The sequence below is a fragment of the Mesoplodon mirus genome, assembly GCF_964341445.2.
Source record: "Mesoplodon mirus genome assembly, chromosome: 17".
Classification (NCBI taxonomy): domain Eukaryota; kingdom Metazoa; phylum Chordata; class Mammalia; order Artiodactyla; family Ziphiidae; genus Mesoplodon; species Mesoplodon mirus.
The window spans coordinates 62,939,454-62,959,815 of NC_138993.1; the positions used below are offsets into that span (position 1 = coordinate 62,939,454).

Genomic DNA, 20,362 nt, shown 5'->3' on the forward strand with positions numbered 1-20,362 from the left:
GTGGTTGTAGCATCTCTCTCCCACAGTTATTACTGTCTAAGAGGAGCCCAGTCCACGTGGAGTCAGGATGTATTTCACTGGGTGTTCATGGTCACCATCTATTTGTTCGTTCACTAGTCGCCACTTCTTAAAGCCCTACCCTGTGATAGGCACCTTACATGGAAATGGTGGTATTGGTCACCAGCAGTCTTACCTGTGAATAGGATGTGTGTTTCAGCTCCTTTCACTTAAAGCACACACAGCTCCTCAAGTTCATCTTGTAAATAAATTGTGAGGCTGATGAGGTCTAGAAATGTGCTGGCTTTTTCTTGGAATGTTTTCTTAGCCTATTTCTAGGCTTCTGGAATTTATCAGTAGAAGGGTGGTGCTCAGTGGGTAGGGTGAGTGTGGTTTTGTCCCCCTGGGGGACATTTGATAATGCCTGCAGACAATTTTGTCATCACTACTGGAGAAAGGACGGGCCAATAGCATGTAGTAGGTGGAAGCCAGGGATGCTACTTATTATCTTACAGTGCACAGGACAGACACCCAACAAAGACTGTCCAGCCCAGGGAATTTCGGGTGGTCCAGGGGTTAGGACTCCGTGATTTCACTGTGAGGGCCCGAGTTCAATCCCTGGTTGGGGAACTAAGATCCCACAAGCCACATGGTGGGGCAAACAAAATAATAATAATTTTTTAAAAATTCTTTTAATTTTAAAAATTAAAAAAAAAAAGATTGTCCAAGGAATAAATACGCAGATGTAGAGAATGGACTTGAGGACACGGGGAGGAGGAAGGGTAAGCTGGGACAAAGTGAGAGAGTGGCATGGACATATATACACTACCAAATGTAAAACAGATAGCTAGTGGGAAGCAGCCACATAGCACAGGGAGATCAGCTCGGTGCTTTGTGACCACCTAGAGGGGTGGGATAGGGAGGGTGGGAGGGAGGGAGACACAAGAGGGAAGAGATATGGGAACATATGGATATGTATAGCTGATTCACTTTGTTATAAAGCAGAAACTAACACACCGTTGTAAAGCAATTATACTCCAATAAAGATGTTTAAAAAAATAAGATAAAGTAAAATAAAATAATAAAAAAAAAGATTGTCCAGCTCAAAATGTCCACAGTGCTGAGGCAGAGACCCCTGATGTAGAAGACTGGCGTCCAGCTGTCCATTCCACATAAGCCATGACCTGCCAAGGGTGACATTGCATGTGGCAGGGACTCCCTGAGCAGCACCAATCTCCTTATAGAGTCTCAGCGTCTGAGGAGTGGGGAGAAGTGGGTCATTTAGGGACCATGTGTAAGTCTACCGGAGAAGAGAGTAAGTGGTGCTGGGGTTCTTCTTCCTCCTTATCCCAGCATTTCCCTGCTGGTCACATCAGGTCATGATGTAAGCAAGGAGACTTTGAAAGGAGAAGTCATCTCAGAAGATATACTTGAAAGCTGACAGTTGTGTGTGGAGGGAAGGACTCTCCTAGTCACTTAACCTTGAAAAGGGCCTGGGTCGGGGGCAGGGTAGTAGCTTTCCTGTGTCTATGAAACATAGTCCTTCTAGGATACCAGCTTTCTGAATCATTTACCCTCCATGCTAGCAACTTGAGGTTTTTCCTTAGCCAAAGCTTGGGTTCTGGGCTGGTTGAACTGATTTAGCATGCTTTTGTGGAGAGGAGCGCAGACAGAAAGAAATTATGAGGGTAACACACTCAACACAAATATGTGGGTTTAGGGAAGCAAACTGAATATACCTGCTTCCCCTGGTGAGACAGATACTGTCTGTGAGCATGCATAGATACAGTCTCCACCGACACCAGTGACCAAAGCTTTTCGCTCACTGGCTTCTGGGATGATGTAGATTGATACCACCATCTGAAACACTCATTTTAAATGACCTTTCAATGAGAAGTGTTTTGGAGCGCATGAGAATAGAATAGGGAGATGCTACAATTTCTAGGTAAATGCTAAGCAGTGCTTGATCCAGTTGCCATGCCCAATCCCCCTACGATAATATTAACTAGATAACACTTCCAGCTTAAATGGGCCAAGCTTTTGCTGTTTTGTGCGGACTGCAGGTTCCTTGGGAGCCCTTCGTCTGCCTTTCTCTTCATGCTTGCACCTCCCCTTGGTCCTGTGTGCACTTTACATTTTGATGCATTCATTTGGAGGCTTTATTTGAAGCCTTTCTCAGATACCCTTAGGGCACCTTTTGGCTCCTAGGAGTTGATTTTTGCCCCTTAAGAGGCATCTCCAAGCGATCAGTGGCATGCATAGACTTTCTTTTTGCTTTTGGAACAGTGGTGGTTTTTATCTACAAGATTATTCTCCCACTTGGGGCAGTCTGCCCCGCAGCAAACAGATGTTCACATCCAGATCTCCCCTCTAGATGAATAAAATCCTCCCAGAGGCTACTGCTGGCTGGAAGAAATTATTTTGTGCATCTATAAAGCATAACTGAGCCCTAAGCAACCACCTTTGATGTATATTTTGTGATTGGGGAAGGAAAAATTTTTTAAAAACATCTTCATCTGCCAAACTCTTACAGATGAGAATTTTTGTTGACTGAAGCCTTTATCCACTGTGAGCTTTGACCTCTCCCATTAAGCAAAGGGTTAGATTGAGGGTTTTTTTTTTTTTTTTTCGTTTTATGGCTCTTCAATTTTATTCTCTATGCTGTTTGGGCATAATACTTTCTCAGCAAAATGGGTGTGATAACTGTCTTCCAAATCCCCATCTTGTTTGGTTTGCTGAGACAGTTTTCATCCAAGCATAAAATACTTTGTTCAAAGAGTCACTGTTCAAAAGGTGGAAGTTTAAGTCTGTGGGCATGCTAAAAATGAAATGAGAACACTTATTTTTTGGAGGACATTAGTTTTGCCTCACTACCTCGGAACCCCATCTTTCATAAGATCTAAGATCAGTGTACTTTAGGGTACCAACATTTTTCGTAATTGCCTAATGCATTAACATCCTTCAATACCAAGTATTAACTTTGACTGTGAGATCACTAAACCGTATAATGATTTTGAACACGGAATAATAACTTGACTTTTGAGGACCACTGAAGCTAAGAGCAAACTTTTGAGACAATGACATACCCTTAAACACAAATTTAATCCTGGAATCTAATAAAATGTTTCTTGAGCCATATTTATGGAAATCTATAACTTAGTTTCTATATTCAATTATGATACCAATTTAGGCATAAAGACACAAACCACAAAGCACAGTGAGTGGGCAATCAGATTTTAACTGTTCAGCTACAAAATGGTCATAAGCCTAATATTTAATTTTCCCCATGTCAGAAGAGGAAAAGTCTAGGAATGTTACCTTCTGTAAAAGAAAAAACAAAATTTTCCTCCCTACAGAGAAGGATTTATACCTGAAATCTTTGGAGAACAATGAGAACCAGAAGATTTTTCTTTTTTTTTTTTTCTCTTGCAAATCCAGACCACACTACTGATTACTAACTATTCATTGCTGAAGGCAGTACTCTGTATTCAGTAAATTAAGCTTTTATTTCAGAGTCCAACAAAATAATTGACCTCAAAAAGAAGATAAATGAATAGGCTATCCTGAGCTCGTGATGAAAATCTATTTTCCATTCTCATTATATTAGTATTTTTCAATTCGGTGATTTTTCCACTCTTTCATAGTTTCTTTCACAATTATAACACCTTTCACTCTGCTCCTATATGAACAAGGCCAAGCTATTTTCATCCTTGGTTTCAAGACTGAAAGGTTTTACTATGCTATTTTTATACTTTGTTATTAATATTAATAATTTAATATAGTTTCCATTTTAGGATAATATAAGTTACAAGTAAATTTCTGGAAAACTTCTGAAATGTTTCTTATTTCATAAAATCATAAATAACATAGACCTATAGCATATATAAATATTTTGATTACATAGACATATAGTATATATAAATATTTTGATTAATTAATCCTTTGACAGTTTTGAACATGTTTGCCCTAAGTGATTTTCCTTAATGAATCCTCGAAGATTAGGGAGGTTTAAAACTATTTAGCCTGATTTTTACATTTGGGAAAAATTAAAATAAGAACTATTTGGTGCCTTGAACAAGATTACACAGGGGTGATAAGCCATGACTTTCAGATAATCCCTCGGTTTTTGCTACCACTATAGCAACATAATTTCTGTATTTAAGGGAAAAAAATGTATTCTTTCGTAGTAAGAGGATAAACATTGAACAGAGTCCTTTTTAAGATTTAGTGTATTGGTTTTATTTGAAAACAAATACAAAATAATCACCATTTTAGACACCATTTTATCAAGACAGTGATTCAATGCTGTATTATTTGGAAGTGAAGTAGCTAAATCAAGTGCTTCTTCAAGCACCTTCTGTTAAAGACGAAATTAGGCGTAGCTTCCATAGAATTCATAGAGAGAGTCATTGCTTTTTCTCTTCTGCATCTCAGGAAAAGAATCCCGCAAGCCCCCAGAAAAAAAGAAGAGCTTTTTACTTGATTCCTACTGGGATTCCTTGAGGTATCCAGGACTTGCTTTTTCCCCGGCTTTAACTGAGAGGGGCCATAGCTTCTGGGAATAAGAGGGAACTGTAGGAGGTAAAGCAGAATTACTCAGTTGTTGGTAACTTGGATTTGCAGACTCAGAAGAATGATCTTTCCATAGCCTTTTTCCCAGCCCCAGTCACATTCTCTGAATGGGATAAAACTTGAGCCTGCTTTACCCAGGCTCATTTGTGCAAATGGGTAAGTATCATACACATATGCACTGTGTCTTGAGGGAGACTAATATAAGGACCTACCAGTACCCAGGGATGTTGTTTTTGCCATCCTATTTTTGTCTACTACTACTCCCAGAAACACTCAAGTGCTACTGCAGGATGGAAGAGGTCATTTGTTGGTAGACTCTTTTTCATTTAGAACCTCTTAACCAGAAAGCCCAAATGCCTATATTTTATTCAAGTGCTATAAAATGATAGTGATAGCATATGATGATAATACCTGGTACTTCATAACTTTCTCATGCATTATGGCAGCCTAAATTATGTTTATGATAGCCTTGGCATTAAGTGCATTTAATTGCATTATGAATCTCTAAACACTGATAATTGATTGCTATATATAGCAACTACAGAGTCCAAATATTACATTAATTTGAATATCCCATTTATGAACTTTTCCAAATAAAAGCAATTTAATTGAATTTGGTGGTAGAACAGATTTGTAAATAGACTGGAGCAAATGTTTTTATCACTTATGCATTTATTATTATATTAATGACAATACTTAGCCACATATTCTGATTTGAGTTAATATGAAACCATAGGATTTTCTAAAGTTAACAATAAATGGAAATATAATTGAACCTTTTTGGAGGAGTATTAAATGGTAAATTCCTAATGTTAATGGATGTTCTTTCAGAAAGAATCCCATGATCTGTTTTCTTTGACTCAGAGAAGATCATAGATGTAGGTCAAATCTCATTTAAAATATTATCAGTTCATTGATACCTTAATCACAGGATATATTTTTTTTCTGTGAAAATAACCATTAGAAGCAGTTGTTTTTAAGGTAAGTATATGTCTTGGACTTCCTAGATCTTGCTAATTTATGACTGCTTTCTTGTTTTATCTGCAGAATTTTTCCGAGAGCTTCTGGAAAATGCAGAGAAGTCACTAAATGATATGTTTGTACGGACCTATGGCATGCTGTACATGCAGAATTCGGAAGTGTTCCAGGACCTCTTCACAGAGCTAAAAAGATACTACACCGGGGGCAATGTGAATCTGGAGGAGATGCTCAATGACTTCTGGGCTCGGCTCCTGGAACGAATGTTTCAGCTGATCAACCCACAGTATCACTTCAGCGAGGACTACCTGGAGTGCGTGAGCAAATACACAGACCAGCTGAAGCCATTCGGAGATGTTCCCCGGAAGCTGAAAATTCAGGTCACTCGCGCCTTCATTGCTGCTCGGACATTTGTCCAGGGGCTGACCGTGGGCAGAGAAGTTGCAAATCGAGTTTCCAAGGTAATTGAAAATCTACTGTCTTTCTAATTGGCCTTTCTCTTTATTTTTGTTTGTTTGTTTGTTTTTAAAACCAACGTTTAAAAAAGAAATTCAAGGTAAAAGTTCTCACTTACAGTGGTTCTTGCTCTTAGAGATATCAGCTAAATGTTAAAGCTTAATTCTTTGTGTGAGAGAAGCCAGGATTTCAAGCCATTGCATGTGGTTTGAAACATAATGTCAATATTTATCAGCAATTCAGCAGAGAAGCTTTTATCAGAAAATGTGCGAAAACAGGTGTCTTGTAACCATGACCACCTGGCATTTCTGATCAGTTTTAAGGATGATAAATACTCATGAAATGGTCCATCCAGAGGTTATAATCCTCTAGGAAGTCCCAAGGAGACAGTCTTATGGCACTGGCAAGTGGAGACAAGTTGTTGCTCCAAACACCAGCACCTGGCATTTCTTCTTCTTCATCACCCTTGTCAAAGTGGCCAAATTCCTTACCAGTAAAAGAAGAGCTGACACCTGTAGAACTGGATTAGGGAGGACTAATGAATATGAAGTGTAGAATCTGGCAGAGAATTCTTTTTGTTATCCATTATCTTTGCAATTCAATGCCGTGTAGTGCATTGGGCTTATGAGAAAGATAAATCACTAACACACATCTGTGCCTTTCCTTGAGGATGTCTCTAAACCTTTACTGCAAGGGTTTTTTTTTTTTTCCACTGCTGTTTTTAAAACATTGAGTGTTTCCTGTGTAGAGGATATATGCCTTCGTTTAAATTCTTCCTTGACATTCAACTGCTCTTATGAGATGAGCTTGCCCATTTATGAGGGCAGTCCAACAAATAAACTGAAAGATGGTTACTTTAAGAGGTAAAGTTAAAACAATAGATAAGAGAAGTCTGGTATTATGTCACCCCAAGAAGGTCATGTTTGTACAAAGATTATTGCTAAATATTACTTTCTTACTGCAGGGTCGTGCCAAAGAGCCACATATTTTTTATAACTATTAGTACCAACCTAGCATGTTTCTTTTTTCCCCACTTTAATCTCCTCAATATTTACATCTTGATATCAAGATGTATATACCCTTAAAAATGTTTCTCTATGGCTCTGTTTGTAAAATTCATAGCAATCCATTTTTTAAATTATCAATTCTTAAAATGTTTACTTGAGCATATGGAAACATTATTTGGAAGAACGCTCTGATGAGGATAAACACAAGGGATTTAATAATATAAAGGGCCTATAACTTTGACGTTAAAAACAATTTTTTTATTGAAAATCAACAACATTCTAGATACCAAAGGAAATAGAACCCCAAAAGTGGATTAATAAGGGGTTGGCCAGGTGGAGTAATAAGAGGAAATATGATTATCTGGGAAAGTCTGTGAAATATAGATAGATATAAGAAATAAATATATATTCCATATATTCTTGAGAGATAGATTTTGTTTTAAAAAAAAAGTTTAGTCACAGTGACTTCAAATTGAAGTCTTTGCTTTTATTGAAGAATGAGAAATGTGAGGTAAGAAATTCAAGGCATGGATTAATATATGCAATATTCCTGACTATTTATTTAGAGTCTGCCTGAGTGTGAATAATGATTAGGTACATATATTTTGGTCTGGGGAGGTCTCAGTGAGGTCAGAGAATATTTTCTATCAAAGCATCTAAAAAGCCAGAGGAGAGGTTGCTGCTGACTGCCTGACTGTCTCTCCTGTTTCTCAGAGGATGGCATTAACAGCAGCCTGGAAATGGCACCTCCCCTTTGTCATTCCCTGACTGTCTTATTCTGAGGTCTTTGTGTGCCAAAATCTAATGTGTCCACCTTCATGGTAAAGGTTGATATCATGGACCAACCATCAGTAGAGTATGACCTTTAGTTATTTTCCAGATGTGAGGAGAGATATACTCAGCAGCCCTGAGATCTTTCTTCTCTTGATTTCTTCATGACCAACATTCATTTGCAGAACAGCTGCTGTGGGTTTGCAATGTAGTTTGTGGTCATGTAACTATGAATGTTTACTGTCCTATGCAGATATTAGCTTTTCTGACCTGAGTTTCATTAGCCCTAATCTACTCAAATCATAAATCCCATGCTGACATCTGGTCACTGCCTTCTAGTGGGTGGATGGATGGATGGATGGTTGGATGGATGGATGGATGGAGAGAGAGAGAGAGAGATGGATGTGGATATATAGCCTTGGTTTAAAAGAAGCTAAGCAATTTTTTCTCAAATAATTTATGGCTCAGGGATTTAAGTATTTTATCAGTGAACTTTCTCACCTAATGATTACCAGATGGTCTGTAGCTGACTAAATCAGATACAGATATGCTAGTACCATTTGGGTGCTTATGACGATGACTTACAGCACCCAAACCGTTCTCTGTGATAAGAATAAAATATTACAAGACTAACTATATTAAGAGGAGAAGCAAGAATTGTGTTTGACGTTTAGCCCTTCATATATCAGAAGTTTCCCTGTTGTCTGTTAACTGAGTGAGTTAGAGTTTGTGAAATGATTGCAGAAGAGTTAAGGAATTCAAGGCAAAATTCCCAAATAGCGATCCACAAACTACCTTATCTCCTGCACCTTGGCTTGGGGGATATTTTTTTCCTTCAGTTTCTCTCTTCTATTACAGTGGCTTCTTAAATCTAGGAAAGCATCATTAATAGCTTCTAATTAACTGTTTTGATGGGAAAATTTAGCTCGTTGGCAAAACACAGCAGTTTGACACAGATGTTTTGACACAGCGTTTGGGGAATTTCCTTACCAGAAAAATGGAGGACTCATTTGTCAACGTCAACATAACTATTTTTAAAACTTACCCTTGCCATCTCAGTTACGAACATTGTCTTTTTCCAGGCTTTGGATGGAGCAAGTTAATTTTAAATAACTATTTGAAAATACCAGTGCTATTGAATACATGCATATCTTAAAACTGCAACTCTACCCCTGGACATACTGTTTCACATGTGTACAAATATATGTGTAGGATTCATAGCAGCCTTTTTACAATAACATAAAAAGTAGAAATATCACAAATGTCCCGTCTGCATAAATGGTGATCTCTTCACACCATGAAATCCTATGGAGCGTTGAAACTAAGTGAACTCTAGCCACAGGTATGGATGAATCAATTGCAGACATCTCATTTTGAGATAAAATAAATAAATAAAATCACCAAAGAATATATACCATTTATATAAAGTTTAAACATGTAAAACTAAGCAATACATCATTTAGGAATTAAAATACAATATATGTGGTAAAACTCTAAAGAAAACTTTAAAATGATAAACACAAACATCAGATGGTAATTACCTCTAAGGATTAGGTTTTTGGAGGTATTGTAAAGGAGGGATGCTCAGAGGTTTCCACAGTTATCAATAACGTACTGTTTCTTAAGCTCTGTGCTGTGTGTGTGTGCGCAGGTTTAAGATTTTTTTTAATGAAAGAGATTAAAATGGGAGAGACTTCACCATTGTTCATCTATGATTCTTTCCATCTCTGTAGATATGATCAAGTCCCTGAGCTAGCCTCAGTGGTTTATCAGACTTACTGCTGTTTGTGGATTTGACCATTCACTTTCCATGTTCCATCCTGTGCTAAATGATACCAAGTAGGCATGGGAGACAAAGCTCTAAAATGAACATAAAAGCACATTTTGATTATATAGTGGTCTTGAGAGAAAGGATCCAGGCTATTTTCTTTAGCATGGTCCCTTTTTTAAAGCACCACCTTTATCCCCCTATATACACCCATTCGTGAATGGGAACTTGGGTGCCAGCAGTCCCTCTGAGGCTTGCCTAGCACTGTGAAGAACAGAAAGAAGGCTGAGTAGAGGTAGTAACAGTTGTCTGCTTAGACTGAGCTTCCCTGTTTCATCATGAAGGCAAGTGACTTTAGTGTCTTCACTGGTCCATCTTGATTCCATTTAAACAAAGAAGATATGACTTTCATATCTTTTTGCTTTAATAAAAGTGACTTCTATGAGGAAAATCTGTAAATTGTGTCAGTAGCAACCACTTCAACTAAGAAAATCATTTCATGGATTCATTGCAGACAAATTAGGTAGGTAATGGAATTGGAATCCATAGGACTTGGACTATTGCCAAATACTGTCATTTATCTCTATCTATGTATCTATCTATCTGTCTATCTAACTATTTTCTGTCTATTTTCTTATCTAAATTATTTCTGCCTTGTGGGTCGTGACTTTGAAAAGAATGTCTGGCTTTAGTAAGACCAGAATATTTTTATCAACAGTCACCTGCCTATGTCTGCTACTCATAATAGTATCTTTGCATGGAGAGCCTCTTAACTGGTCCATCCAGCTGAGTAAACAGTCTTGCATTAACAATGTGTGCCTAGAAAGCAATAAGCAGAGAGCCAATTTTCAATAAATGTAGTTGATAGATTATGAGGCTGAAAAAATTTATCATCAAATTTGATGAAATGAAGCCTATGAAATACATCCACTCAGAACACTCTCTGATCAAAATGGAAAACCATTCTGAAGAATTTGCCATGGATATAGTTTACAAGGGAAATGGTATTCTATTTAGCTGTTTGCTTCTGAGATAGAATTTAAGATACAAAGTAAGACCACCTGTTGTACCCATCACCTGAACGATTTGTTTTGCTCCTTCTGTGGTGATCTTTTTTTTTTTTTTTTTTTTGTGGTGATCTTTTGATTGGAGTTAATTTTTTTAGAGTCATCCAGAAATGAGAAAGACCATGAAGAGGCCTTAGGTGAATGAAAGCTTTTTTTTATTTCTTTTGTGGTCAGTGTATTCTCTTCTGTAATTGATGATTATCCAGTGTAGGTTAGTTCACTAACATACAATGTTAGGAAGAATAGGTAAACCTTTTGAAATTATCAATAATACTTCTATGTTTACAGCTTTTAAGTCAGCATAAATAATATATGCTTGCTGTTTTATGATGATGATGTGGGCATTATATTATATTTAGAAAGCACTTTGCTGTTATTCAATAAATAATATCATGATAAAAAATAGTAACAAAATAACATTAGTACAAGAGGCCAAAACAACAAAAATAGCTTAGTAATATAATTCATTGGAAACGTATGAATTTGGTCCAGGTGCTGTGATAAGCACTGGAAATCACAAGAGTGTGAGGAAGTCCAGGTTTCAGAGGAAGAAAAGAGTGTCTACCCTGAAGAGTAGCATACGGTGTTCTAAAGAGGACTCCAGGGAACTAAGAGATGAGGTCCCATTTTGATGAAAACAATTTGGTTACTTTGATTAAAACAATGAATGAAATCTTTCTTACTAATTTTAAGTTCTCTTGCAGAATGCCTAGCTTTGGTGTGTAATTTTGGAAAATGGTTAAGAGAGTGAAAATTGAGGAGAATGAAGACATTTATTTCCAGTACATTAAAAGCTATTTGTGTATCTTTTCTTTTTAGTCTTTTTGTAGCTTGTGTCTGTTTCTAAAAACCTATGCCTGTTAGGCTATTTTATTTAAAATTATACCATCTTTTGGAATTCCATTAAAATGAGTACATTTCTCCCCATTGAATCTAGGTTTGAAGTTTTATTCATAATGAAAGGAGAACGTAAGGGGTATGTCAATGTAACATAGCTGGCACAAGTTTGGGAACCACAGTTATGAACATACCTAACAGGTGTAATCTTTCTCTCCTCTACTGTCCAAGATGGGTGGTTAGAATAGCTCAACAGTCATTTGATCCAAATGTGGATTCTTGTAAAAGTGGAGCCATTGTGGCAATTTAGCTCATGCCTCATCAATAAGCATTAGTTCCGTGTGTTTTATACGTCAAGGACTGTTGATAAGTTCTTAAGATACAAAGACTAAGCAAATTAAAGTACTTTCAAGTACTAATTGGGAGAGAGACAGAAACAAATGATGTCAGTATCTAATGTGAGCATTCTGCAATAGATGTTTTGGGAACAGAGGGGAGAGACACCTACTTAACCTTGGAGTGCAGGGAAACTTTCAGGGATGTAGATGCTGAATGACGTGTTGAAGGATGCCTGGGCATTGGGACAGATGACGAGGGCACCTGGCATCGGGGAGGGTGCTTCAGACAGAGGCAACAACTCAGCAGAAGCACAGTGTGAAACCACAGATGTGTGCAGGGAGCTGCAAGCGTGTGGTATTCCTGAGGCATGACGTGCAAGACAGTGAACAGGCAGAGATAAGACTGGAAAACCTAAAGGAACCCTTGAATAAAAACTGCCTATTTCACTAATGATTTTGTGCTTGTCTATTTTGCCTACATAATTAAAAAGTAACCTTTCTTTTTTTTTATTGAAGTATAGTCAATTTGCAATGTTGTGTTAGTTTCAAGTGTACAGCAAAGTGATTCAGTTATACATACATGCATATATATTCTTTTTCAGATTCTTTTCCATTATAGCTTATCACGATATTAAGTAAAGTTTCCTGTACTATACAGTAGGTCTTTGTTGTTTTCCTATTTTATATATAGGAGTGTGCATATGTTAATGCCAAACTCCTAATTTATCACCCCCCCACTATCCCCTTTGGTAACCATGTTTGTTTTCTATGTCTGTGAGTCTATTTCTGTTTTGTAAATAAGTCAATTTTTATCATTTTTTTAGATTCTACATATAAGTAATACCATATGATGTCTGTCTTTCTTTGCTTAAAAGCATTCCACTATGTTTGAGAGGCAAATGTGCTGAGTACCTGCTATTCGCTGGGCATTGTTCTGTAAGAAACAGGAAATAACAATGAACAGCATTGTCCTTGAGGAAACCACAGTCTATCCAAAAGAGATAGAGGTGTAAAAGTTTCAGTGCAGCACAAAGGATCAGGATGAAGATAGAGGTGTGGGTAAAATGCTATGTGAATCAAGAGAAATGCGTGCTTCCCTTTGCCTTGGGAAATTGGAAAAGGCACCTTAGAGTAGGTTATAGTCAGACTTGGACTTACAGAATGAATAGGGTCTTACAGAAGAAGAAAAGATCTAGGGCTTTCGTGCCAGGGACCCAGCCGGTTCAAAGGCATGAGCCACGGAAGGTCCTGTTTTTGTGGAGATGAGGCCAGGAGGTAGATCTGGATCATATTATTTGAGCTTTATATTTCAAGCTAAGGAATTTGAAGGACACTGCATAGGCCAAGAGGTGATAGCTAAGATTTTTCAAAAGACAAATATGTGGTCAGATTTTTACTTGTGAAAGATCGTTCATGGAGATGATAAACTGGAGAGGGGGAAACTGATGGTGGGTGCAGGGATGGAAACCATTGTAATTGCCCAGGTGAGCGGTGATGAGACCTGAGTCCAAGCAGGTGGAACGGAGTGGAGCATGCATCTGGAGAAACAAAGGAACAAACAGGCAGGGTATAAATATGGTGTGTCTTCTCAGATTGTTTCCCCAGCATCAAGCACATTTCCTGGCACGCTGCTTGTTCCCATTTAGTAACAGTTGTCTGACTGCTGACTGGTTTGAGAAGCACCGACACAGAAATGTTTGTTGGCAAAGGACAGTAATATTTAGCTGGAGAAAATAGAGAAGGGATCAGATGAAACATCAGGGAGTATAAATATTTAAAGAGGATACAATAAAGGAAGACAAATGACCCAAAGCATATTGTCCTGAAAGTAGAGGGAGAGAGGCACTCAAGAAATAGGGTAATCAACAGCATCAAATGTCATAGATAGTCAAATGGGAGGGGCAGAGAAAATAGACCTTTGATTTGGCCATAAGGATGCTACTAACTTTAGCAAGTGCAGCTTGACTAGAGTGGTTTTAATTGGTTGAGACGTTAACTCTTCTGCCCCTCTACTTTCTAGAACAGGCTGAACAAAGCATGGTCCATGGACTGGAGCCCATCCATGAGCAGACTGTTATGGTTCTGCAACAAGTACAAAAATTGAAGGCATTTAAAAAATCTTGATAGCAATTTCACGTTGCCCCAACATCCAAGACCCCACCAGTTGACTCTTCTTAACTGTTGTTGAACTTGCACGGTGTGTCTCCTTGGTGTGAGGTGCATCTTGGTTATGCTCTTGAGGATTAGATATCAGGTCGTGACATCCTGGGAAAAATCGAACAGCTAGCCAAAGCCTGTCCAGATCCTTTGAGCCTCAAACAGATAGTTTGAAATGTACTATTCCAGAACAGTGCTAAGGATAGGAAAATAGTGAACATATATTGATTGATTCTGTTGGTGTGTTTGAGCTTTTTCCTTCTGTATTCAGCCTCCCTTTACCCCTCTTTGTGCCTCCCTGCCCTAACTTTCTTCCCCTGGGGTGCGGTCTCTACGTTTCCAACCATGATGGGCTCTCATAAATCCACTTTGATTGGCATGTCTGCTGTTTGCCTGTGCCCTGCAAGTACAAGAATTCCTCTGGGGCCACGGAAGACGTGGGTGACAAGCAGACGTCTTCGTTACTAATCGGGAACATCCACGGGTGAAATGTACCAATTAAGGTACAACACAAATAAAAAAGGACCAAGATTAAAACTCTAGTGCTGTAACTCAAAGAATGCTGCTTCTAAAATGGCTTCATAAAGAAAAACGGACCTAACAGTTTATCCCAATGTCAATGCTGACTCTGTTCTTGGATAATTATCTCTGAATGCATGTATGCTTTTTCTACCAGAAGGTTCTGTGAAACAAGGTTTGAACAATAGTCTTGCTGTCATTACTTTCACATGCAAAAGCACGTTCAGAGTGCTGACAGGAGATGTTGCAGGCTGTGTGATATCATAGCTGAACTTGAAGCTTTGGAGGATTTTTCTTTTATTGTCCCATCTTCAGAGATTCAATGTTACAAGGACATTCCCTGAGGCAATATCAGGTACTGAGGAGGTTTATGAGCCAAGATACACATCAAAAATAATAAAGCTTGACAGATATATTGCATTAATACTGCTGACAGGGAGGAGCAGGACTTATGTAGAGAGTATGACATGTTTTTTTTTTTAATTGAGGTAATAGGTCATACTGATATTTGACTGTAAGAAAGACTGGGGGTATGTTATTACATACCATAGATTGTCTCCATTGTTATCTTCTTGCTGACAAGCAAGGGTTATTCCCCTTCATGTGTATGCCTTATACCTCTCCATCTTGATGAGTGATAGTGCAGACACAATGGATCAATCCCAGACACCTAGAAAATAGTCTTCATCCCAATATTGAAACTCTACATTTTCCTGTACCTAAATTGGATAACCAAGAGTGAAAATGGACAGTTTAGAGTGTCAGTAATAGGATAATTGTGGCTTTGACCTTTAGAGGTGAGTAAAACTGTAGATGCCCCAAGTTAACGTGAGCTGACACTTAAGTGGCTGGCATAAACAGATTTTTAGAAATTCATTTTCATCCTTGCAGGAGTATGCTGCATGTCAAAAGTGCCACTGTCATATTTAATACTCAGCAGATAGCAAGATTTTATATGGAAATGTAATCCTCTTCAGTTCATAATGTCTTAAGTCAGGAAGGCAAACTATCCTGTGTTCATTTTGTAGAGGATTTCGGCAATCAAAGAAGGTCATCCATTCAACATTTTAAACTTTCATAAATATAGTCATTATGGAAACATTATTATTCTGCATATCATTCTCATAGTAGGTATAAATATGAGTTTCTCCATAAAGAAATATGTCCGTTTATAAAGAATGGGTGTTAAAACGTTCCTCGTTTGCTCTTAGCTTTCTAAAAACACATTCTCTTGCTAAATATACTTCTAGAGGCAAGGCAACATTTATTTCACTGTTTTTCAATGAAAGTGGGCTACATTTAGTCAGAAATATAGGATTTGATACTGCTTTAAAAATTAGTAGAAACCAAACTCTCTGCGGAAGTCCTTTCCTCTTAGAGTTCTGTTGCTCAAGTTAAAGACTGGGCCAAAGAGAATCCAACTGTGCTTGCAATAAAGTGTTTTATTGAAAAGACGAACCTTATGGTATCCTGCAGCATTTGTAGGCAGAAGATAACTGTATAAAATATTTATGTCAGTATTTCCATAAGGAATGAGAAATATCTATTTTGGAGTGGAGAAAAAAAAAGTACCCTGGCATTTTGGCTGGGTTAGCAGATAGAATACAGATTGAAAGTCTCTCTTATTTCTCTTCTTTTTTTAAAGTGTGAACATGATAGGGTTTTCTGTAGAAAGTCTGATACACCAATTGTTTAATAAATGATAAAGCCTTTGACTCTCAGCTATCCAGGGTCTCCCTCCTGATCAATTTATAGTTCATCACTTGTTTTGTGATTATGAGAAAAAGGGAATTGGGGAAATGAGATAATCTTGTAAATCACTCAAGCCAAATGAACATTTTTGCCCCTTCAAATCACCAAGACGGTTCAAATAAAACTGTCACTCTAGCTTAAATCACCTGGATATTTACTTTTTGTTGGTGGTCAGAAAAATAGTATTTTCACATGTTTTTTTCTGACTATAAAATCAATATGTGCTCATCCAAAAAGAAAATAAATAAATAAAATGTGGAGAGTGCAGAAGAATACAAAGACGAAAGCAAAATAATCCTAAATTCCCACTACCGAGAGATAACCAGTGTCAAAAGTTTGCATTTCTAGTGTTTTTGTAGCTCTAATATACTTTTATCTTATGTATTGCTAAATCATGGGGGATACTTAATACTGGATCCTACTTTTTTCACTTTAAAGTAAGTTATTTTCCCACCTCAATAGCATTTCTATTAAAAAAATCTTACTTTTAAAGATTTATTTTACAATCTAAAGGATTTGCTTGCTGCCAGTATATCTGGGCATCTTTCACAGTAGTCATTCCCTGGACATTCTTTCTAAGAGAAGGAAACAACTGTAGTTTACATGTGTGCACACGTGGGTGTTTAACTCACTCTGCACTCTCAATGTCAGCCTACTTGGGAGTTTTACGACTCCCTTATCACTATTGAAATTTCTTGGTTGATTTATACATACTCCAGACAGTTACAAGAATTAGAAGCAATTTTTTTGAGGGAACAAAGGTGTAGACATAAGGTAGAGTAGGAAAGAGGCTGATAGAAAAACGTTTATTAGAACTCCCTGACTAATACTTCCCATTGGGCCAAAAGTCACCATCGAAGGCAGACTGCAAACTGGCTCACAGACATGTTCATCTGGGCACACCTTTTTTTATTTTTACTTTTTTTTGCCATGCTGTGCGGTTTATGGGCTCTTAGTTCCCCAACCAGGGATTGAACCAGGGCCCTCAGCAGTGAAAGCACGGAGTCCTAACCACTGGACCGCCAGGAAATTCTCGGCACAACTTCTTTAAGAGTTTGAATGTTTTAAAACAGGGAAGATTGACGTAAATTGCAGATTGCTGCAATTTCTGAAGATATGACCAACCTGGGCTGTGTTCTGCATGCCAAAATCAGCTGGCACTAAAGAATATTTACACGGAATTTGTTGTAGCTGGGGAATCCGTGTTGTGGTCTGACTTGGGTCTGGTCACTCCTGTGGTTAGGTTGGCCTGATTCTGAAGTCAGCATGGGCTACCATCTATCACAATGTTTGGCCCTTTTTCTGACAACAGAGAAATGTTTCTCTGTACCTATGTCGTTTTTTTTCTGTTTTTTTGTTTTGTCTTGTTTTTATAAATTTATTTATTTATTTTTGGCTGTGTTGGGTATTCACTGTTGCGTGCGGGCTTTCTCTAGTTGTGGCGAACAGGGGCTACTCTTGGTTGCGGTGCACAGGCTTCTCATTGCGGTGGCTTCTCTTGTTGCGGAGCACGGGCTCTAGGCACGTGGGCTTCAGTAGTTGTGGTGCGCAGGCTCAGTAGTTGTGGCTCGCGGGCTCTAGAGCACAGGCCCAGTAGTTGTGGCTCATGGGCTTTGTTGCTCCACAGCATGTGGTATCTTCCTGGACCAGGGCTCGGACCCGTGTCCCCTGCATTGGCAGGTGGATTCTCAACCACTGCGCCACCAGGGAAGCCCTGTACCTATGTCTTTACTGAAAGCAAAATAAGTGAAAGATGGATAGGGTCTTGTTTCAGGAAAAAATAGTAGGAAGCTTTTTTTATTTTTTTGGAAGTATAAAATATTCTAACTAATATTCAACTAGTAACTATGATTCAAAAATACAGTCAATTAACTTCACCCATGGTTATTGACTCTGTAGCATTTGAATTTGCAAACCTTCTTCTAAGCTTTCTATTAGCCATCACTATGAGCTAAACTTTATTCTTTAATCAAATAAAAGCAAACCAGCCACTAAAAAAACCCCTGCTATTCCTGATGTTGGGAATCAGAAAAGAATCCTCTCCTTTAAAGTCTTCAAGAACGTTCTTATCGTATACACAGCTAGAAGTTTACTCCTGCTGAAATGGATCTTAGCAAGCACAGGCCTAGAATTTTTCTGATCAGTGTCATCATAACATCATCACCATTATCAAATTCACTTCCTGTCTAATGTAAATGGAATCTAACGGTTACTGAGTGCTTGCCAGCCCTGTAGTAAGTACTTTTCACACACTGGCATTTAATCCTTGTGTTAAACCTGTGAGATAGGTATGGTTATTGCATTGCATTTATTAGATAAGGAACTTGGGATTGAATGACAAGATACCTATGCTGTAAATCCACACTGCCTCTCCCAGTGTTGAGGCTTTTTTCTGAATACAGCAACCCGGTATAAAACTCCTTGGTCTATGGCAGTCCTGGCCAGTAGGAATAGGATGGAAATCAAGTTCAGAATCTTCTGTAAGCACATTAAAGTAAAAAGAAACAGGTGAAACCAATTTTAACAATAAATGTTTAACTCAGTATATCCAAAATATTTTCATGTAAATTTATAATCAATACAAAAATTATTAATGAGATAGTTTAATTTTTTGTGTTAAGTCCAAATTTTGGTATGCATTTTATACTTATAGCAGATCTCAGTTTGAGACTAGTCATATTTCAAATGCCAGGCTAGTGGCTGATGTATGCGACAATTCAGATGTATAGTTTTAATGCATCATCCTCCTATTTAAAGCAAAGAATGTTAGGAATTCACACCAGGAAGTCTAAACCCTTGTGGTTGATTATTCATACAGCTCCTCTGGTTATGAGGAAAATAGAGAAAGATTCTGTCTTTTCATAATGCATTTTGGGCCCTGACTGGAACTCTGACATAAATAACAAAGACATTTTATTGAGAGATTTGTTCTCAGTCCCTCAAAGGCTGGCTCTGTATGTGGTACTGCCGTGGCCCCAAAGTGTAATGCGCACCAGAAGATTGTCAGTCATCATGCATGAATTATTCTGCGGTTTTCAATCTGCCCTGGGGAGGTGGAGGAGACTAATTAATGCAGGAGGTGGCAAGCATCTATGGGTGTCAGCATCAGTAGTAAACAAAAGAAATAAATGCCCAACTATTATTACAGGGAGCTCTCTGAGATATTTAATTCTTGCAAAGGAGACCTAATGCTCATAAAGGTGACCCATCACTGGATTAAATGACTCAAAACCACATGACTAATTGGTGTTCAGATAGATTTGAGGGGACTTCCACACTTTTTTGGGGGGGTGGCTTGATAAAGAAGGTACTTTTCAGGTGAAAGCCCCTGAAATATTGGTTCTCGTAGATTTCTCATAAAAACATTTTAGGGCATAGTTTCTTTTTTTAATTAACTGGGAAATTACAATTTTAGTCAATTACTATCTGGGTGCACACAGTGATGTACTAGGGGTTGACAGAGTTGGCAGTCATCCTCCCAAATGGTCTGTCACTGTCAGGGAAGAGCTTATCAAGAGAGGGATCGGATCCAACTCAATAATTCCTATTATGTAATTGATACTTTCCTCACCATGCCATGCTGCAAACTGTGATTTGTTAATGGTTTGTTTGTGATACAGAGACTCAGATCAACCTGGCACAGGCAACTGGCTCTGTGGCAGCCACCGTGTTCTGGATCCAGGCTCATCATACCGTAGTGCTAGAGAGCTGACTTTAACTTGCTTTATAATTCTATTCATTAAATTAATTTAGGGTATATAAACTGATTTATTGTGAGATTTAAAATCATTTTTCTCAAGAGAGCCCAGAATATTAGGTTAACAGTTTTCTGAGCATAACTTTGACTCAGTTTCAGGGGACAGGCAATTTAATGTCAGCATCCTATAATTTTAGCTACACAATATCATTTTCTCTCGACTTTTCACTGCTGAGTCACAAATCTATTCGAAAGGGTACAAGTATGTCAGAGTATTTCTAGTGGAGAGAAAGTTCCTGGAAGACTTGTCTCTCTGCAGCCTCAAATTCCTGGTCTTCATTCCAACATCTATAGTTGCATTTCTTTTTCGATACTCAGTGATCCTACAAACTCAGTATTTAAAACTGAGCTTAATAATTTGGAGCAGAACTCTGTAGCCTCATTGT

At 38.0% G+C, this 20,362-nt stretch overlaps 1 protein-coding gene across 1 annotated transcript in view; it reads left to right on the forward strand.

The window, feature by feature from the left end:
- Positions 1-20,362, forward strand: part of GPC6 (glypican 6) — a 1,085,358-nt gene that overhangs the window by 543,148 nt on the left and 521,848 nt on the right. Inside the window, exon 3 of the mRNA XM_082602502.1 lies at positions 5,617-6,008. Within this exon, the coding sequence (XP_082458628.1) occupies positions 5,617-6,008 (392 nt within the window). The remainder of the gene's footprint in view (positions 1-5,616; positions 6,009-20,362) is intronic.